This window comes from Haliotis rubra, unplaced genomic scaffold, assembly GCF_003918875.1.
Source record: "Haliotis rubra isolate DU_JTF1 unplaced genomic scaffold, ASM391887v1 Scf440, whole genome shotgun sequence".
NCBI lineage: Eukaryota > Metazoa > Mollusca > Gastropoda > Lepetellida > Haliotidae > Haliotis > Haliotis rubra.
In genome coordinates, this window is record NW_025767125.1 from 394,629 (window position 1) to 399,452 (window position 4,824).

A 4,824-nucleotide genomic window follows, 5' to 3' on the forward strand; every position below is an offset into this window, starting at 1 on the left:
CAATCTCTAAACGCTGCTGGGTCGGTGGGGTAGCCTTGTGGTTAAAGCGTCCGCTCGTCGCGCGGAAGACCCAGGTTCGATTCCCCACATGGGTACAATGTGTGATGCCCATTTCTGGTGTCCCCCATAGTGATATTGCTGGAATATTGTTAAAGCGGCGTGAAACCATACTCACTCACTCACTAAACGCTGCTGGTTGACATTTGGCGAACAACCTTTCCATCATGTAGATTCCCGATACCAGCTGTATAACGGGGTCGTGTGTCCCCGTGTTCTTCCCTGCCTACCTTGCCAGAAAACCACATGTGCGGAATAACGAGTACACGTCCACATCCTACCCACACGGTAATTAGCCGTTGGAGTACAGCAAGGATGAATGCTCTGTGATTATCCCCCTCTGTATTTGTGGTAAAGGATCTTAGCAGATAAGCTCTGTCGCCACCGTACGCACATCAACAGACATCATCAGCAACTTGAAACACCGTCGACGATTGTTAAAACACATTCTCATTCCTTCTCTAAATCTTTAAACGATGTTTATGCTTGTTTGGACGTATAAACAAGCCACAATCCTTTTGCCATTCATTTATGTCTTTATACGTCGTATAAATAAAGCCTTATATATTCACGCGATCATTGTGAGTTTTCCTGCTATCGAAGCTCACGGTGAGCCCCTCTGCGATATGCAACATGAAGTTAGAAACGGATTTGGGATTTGGAATTCAAACCCGAATCTGAATTTTTTGTTCAGAAACGGATTCGGATTGGGCATTTGGGATTCGAATCCCGAATATGATTTTTGTTTTCATATTCGGGATTTGAATCGCTAATCTGATCTTTTTTCAGATTCGGGATTCGAATCCCGAATGTGATCAAGAAATTTAGATTCGGGATTCGAATCCCCAATCCCTACTACCGAATCCGTTTCTAACTTCATGTTGCTCTGCGATATAAGCGTCTGATAGCAGTATTTGATGGTGAATAACTATGTCCTATGATTGTAGATTCGAATCACGGTTAGCTCCGATTATGTTTCAGCGCCGTACCGTGGGCGGAGGGGCAGCCTAGTGGTTAAGGCGTTCGCTCGTCACGCCGAGGACCCGGGTTCGATTCCCCACATGGGCACAATGTGTGAAGACCATTTCTGGTGTACCCCGCTGTGATATTGCTGGAATATTGCTAAAAGCGGCGTAAAACTAAACTCTCTCACTCAGCGCCGTACCCGTGATCGTAGGTTTTACCAAAGAGGTAAAGCGCCTCAGACCTGCATAACTTCGGGATTTCATCACACAAAAACCAAACACGCAGTGTCATAGAAACTGAATACTGTTCCAAGCGACATTAAACCATCTCACAGACACTGTAACACATTCTAACACCGTGGGGTCAATGTAAAGGATAATGTCCACTGATAACGTCCACAACGGTCAGAGAACCCTTTCTCCCAGAACTGATAACAACGTTGACCTGGGACGATTACAACGACATTCAACGTGGTGAGCAGCCAAGGACAATTCAAATGCAACATGATACTTGTGATATTTCGTTGACCTGTGATAAGTATATAAATCGGTTTGTTTCCGAAGCTCCCAAATGTCATCACATGGATGAGGCATAGGTCATGACCGTCACACGGGTAGGATCCATCAACCGTTACGGCGCCAGTTGGACAATAAATATTTCAACACCACGTGAGTAAGTTGACAAGAGGAGACGTTTTATTATATGATGTTGGTGTGCTTTAAACAGCATTCCAGTTTAAACAAGCTGTGTCAGTTTGAGAAAGAAAACTAAAGGTTTGGCAGTTCTAACTATCAACAACTAAAACCTGTGAACACGCTTATTTCGAGGTGAATGTGGTATTTGAACAATGATGTTCGGATCCTGTCACAGCAAAGGGACACAAATCCACACATGTAATAATTTCCTTGAGCCATTGTTGCTTGAATACATATAGAAGTATTTTAGATATAGACATCTCTCCTCTATGTGAATACCGTAACTTACAGTGCCCAGAAACGGTTCCGCACTATCTCATTGAATGTCCAGGTCATGAAATACCACGTCAGGATCTCAAAGAAACTGTGCATAACAAAACCAAAAACATTTTACAATTAACACAATACTCGGGGATAATTCAATGTATGGCGGCATACAAAGAGCTGTGTTAGACTGCCTCATTCAAACGGGAAGTATGACATAAATTAACTGAACATAAATATGACGTTTTGATAAGTGTTGGAGCGCATATAAGCCTTTGTCAGGCCCAAGGTCGCCCAAAAACTATATCTACTTACCTACCTAGCTACCTAACCTCCTTAAACACTGATAATAAATACAAAATATTCCCAATGATGAACACAGATAACCACACAGTCCATTAAGGGCACGCTAATTTCAGTTTGTAGTGGTATAGCTGATCAGATATGATTTATATCAGCTCTTAATCTTTTCATAAAATGTATAAGATTCGTATTTACATTTTGGGTTCATGTTTGTAAACGGGTAGGTATAAACGGTGTACGCCGATGTTTGACCGTGGTTAAAAACAAACACACATGAAATTGCTGTTTGATGGCGATGTATTTGACTCGAGTATTATTGTCGTGTGTTTGTGCGACTGTCAATTTGTGAATAAGTTTGACGTGGTGTGGTGGCTGGGAAATTCGTATCATAATAGATATTATCATTAATATCATTAACGTACCGCATGTAGTACCAGACAAGTTAATAATCCTCGAAAGAAGAATAGAACGTTTTTGTTTGTTTGCTGTTTGTCGTACTCAGCAATATTCCAGCTATATGGCAGCAGATTAATAAGTCACTTCATCCCTATTCATGTTGTGTATATTTAATGTAATTAAGTATATATGTATACATGTTTATGCATCATCAGTTTGTATCGGTCCCTGGCCTAGAGAAATTGATATTAAACAATTAAGGGTCTCCCATCAGTCAACTAATATATCACCTACGCTTTAATAATATACTACCCATCAAAAGTTTAGAGTGAGTGAGTTCAGTTTTACGCCGCACTCAGCAATATTCCAGCTATATGGCGGCGGTCTGTAAATAGTCTGGACCAGACACTCCAGTTTTTAACAGCACAAGCATCGATCTACGCAAATGGATACGATTAGAAAAAATTCGGTGAAGATTCTGACTGTAATATGAAAGTAGTTCATCAATATATTTCATGCTTACTCCCTATACGAAGGTCTGTTCAGGCAAACCACTCCTTTGTCCGCTTCTTGAGGTATGTCCTGAAACCACTGCTGGTGATGCTGTAGGCGACGGGGTTGAAGGCGCTGTTGATGAAGTGGAAGCGGGTGGCGATGGTGTAAGACACAAGATCGGCCCCAGTCAAGTTCCTGAGCACATTACGGTCGACAGCGGATATTGTAGTGATTATTATGTAAGGTAAGAAGCTTACTATGAACAATATAGACACAAGAAACATCATCAACGTCGTTTTATCTACAGAAGCAGATGAGTTTTGTGTCATTTGATGTGGTCCTGTATCTGGTTCCTGCGTTGACCTCGCCGTCGGATCCGTGGTAGTTTCTGGTGCAAACGTCGTTGCGGTATATCCAAAGCTGACGTCTGATGTTCTGGCGTTCCCTAATTGATGTGCTCTTTCAGTTGTGTCGCATATCACTCCCCGAGAAGCCTTCTTGATCAACGCTTTCTGTGCTCGAAGACGTTTCCAGATGAGCATGTACGTTGCAATGATTGTCCCACTTGCACAACAGAAAAGAAAGAAAAGGATAGCATTAAACGTTTTGGGAAAAGCTTTGCCTTTGAATTCATTTTTGATTCCACAATCGGACCCATTAAGACCTCTGATCGTCACATCCCTATTCCCGTTCAGAACAGCAGCAGGGATGGCGAAAACGACAGCTGAAACACAACAAATAACAATGGCAGCCATGGCTGTTTTGGGTGTCGTCTGCTTCTGGAACGGCTTGCATATCTTCTGATATCGTTCAATGGCGATTGCTACCAATATGCTGCAAGAGGCTATAGAAGAAAACGCTATCCAAAATCGGCTAGCTGGGCACATTTTGGAACTGCCGAAGGTGTACTTATATCTTATATCTGCGACGTCTGCGGGGATGTTGAAGACACAGTTGTTGAGATCCACCACGGCAAGTGCCAAAATGAACGTCCTCGTCACCGACGTCTTCCTACCACAGTACACGAAACACACGACGACATTCCCACTACTTCCCACAACCATGACCAGGCAGAGAAACAAAATGGCGGGCAAAACGTCGAGGGCGAATTTGTCGTTCATGTCATCAAGGGAATAAGAGGAAGCTGAACTGTTTTCATCGAACGCCATTATTCAGTTAAATCCTTCTTTCCAAAGTTGTTTGTAACAGAACTATAAATATCACACGAGTGTCAATCTTTGGTAGTTGTGGAAGGACAACGGCACCTTCCAGTAAGGTCGATACATATGACGTTGTAGTCTACCTCAAAATGCGACGTTTACACTTTGGCCTGAAGTTCCTGTCGTTAGGAACACACTATTTACAACATGTCAAGATCTGTCTTCAGTTAACTCACATTTACTAGTATGCTAAATCATTAATTTTCACACTGCACACGAACGCTTTGCGATCGTCTCTGATTTGATGGCTGATAACGTTTCGAAATATTTCCTCATGAATTTGGTTTCGGAAGAGTATTATCAGAGCAGAATTGAATTCAATAATCATTAGAAGCAACAATACCATATCAATAGGAAAATGAGGTGCATATAGAGGAAGGTAATACGAATAACTACAACAAACATAGCAATCTGATACACAGGGAAAA

At 42.1% G+C, this 4,824-nt stretch overlaps 1 protein-coding gene across 1 annotated transcript; it reads right to left on the reverse strand.

Annotated features, from left to right (window-relative positions):
• Nucleotides 1-3,080: 3,080 nt before the first annotated feature.
• Nucleotides 3,081-4,597, reverse strand: LOC124289418 (cholecystokinin receptor type A-like). Its single transcript, XM_046726038.1, has one exon. The coding sequence runs from the start codon at nucleotides 4,343-4,345 to the stop codon at nucleotides 3,224-3,226; it is 1,122 nt and encodes a 373-aa protein (XP_046581994.1). The 5' UTR covers nucleotides 4,346-4,597; the 3' UTR covers nucleotides 3,081-3,223.
• Nucleotides 4,598-4,824: the final 227 nt, after the last annotated feature.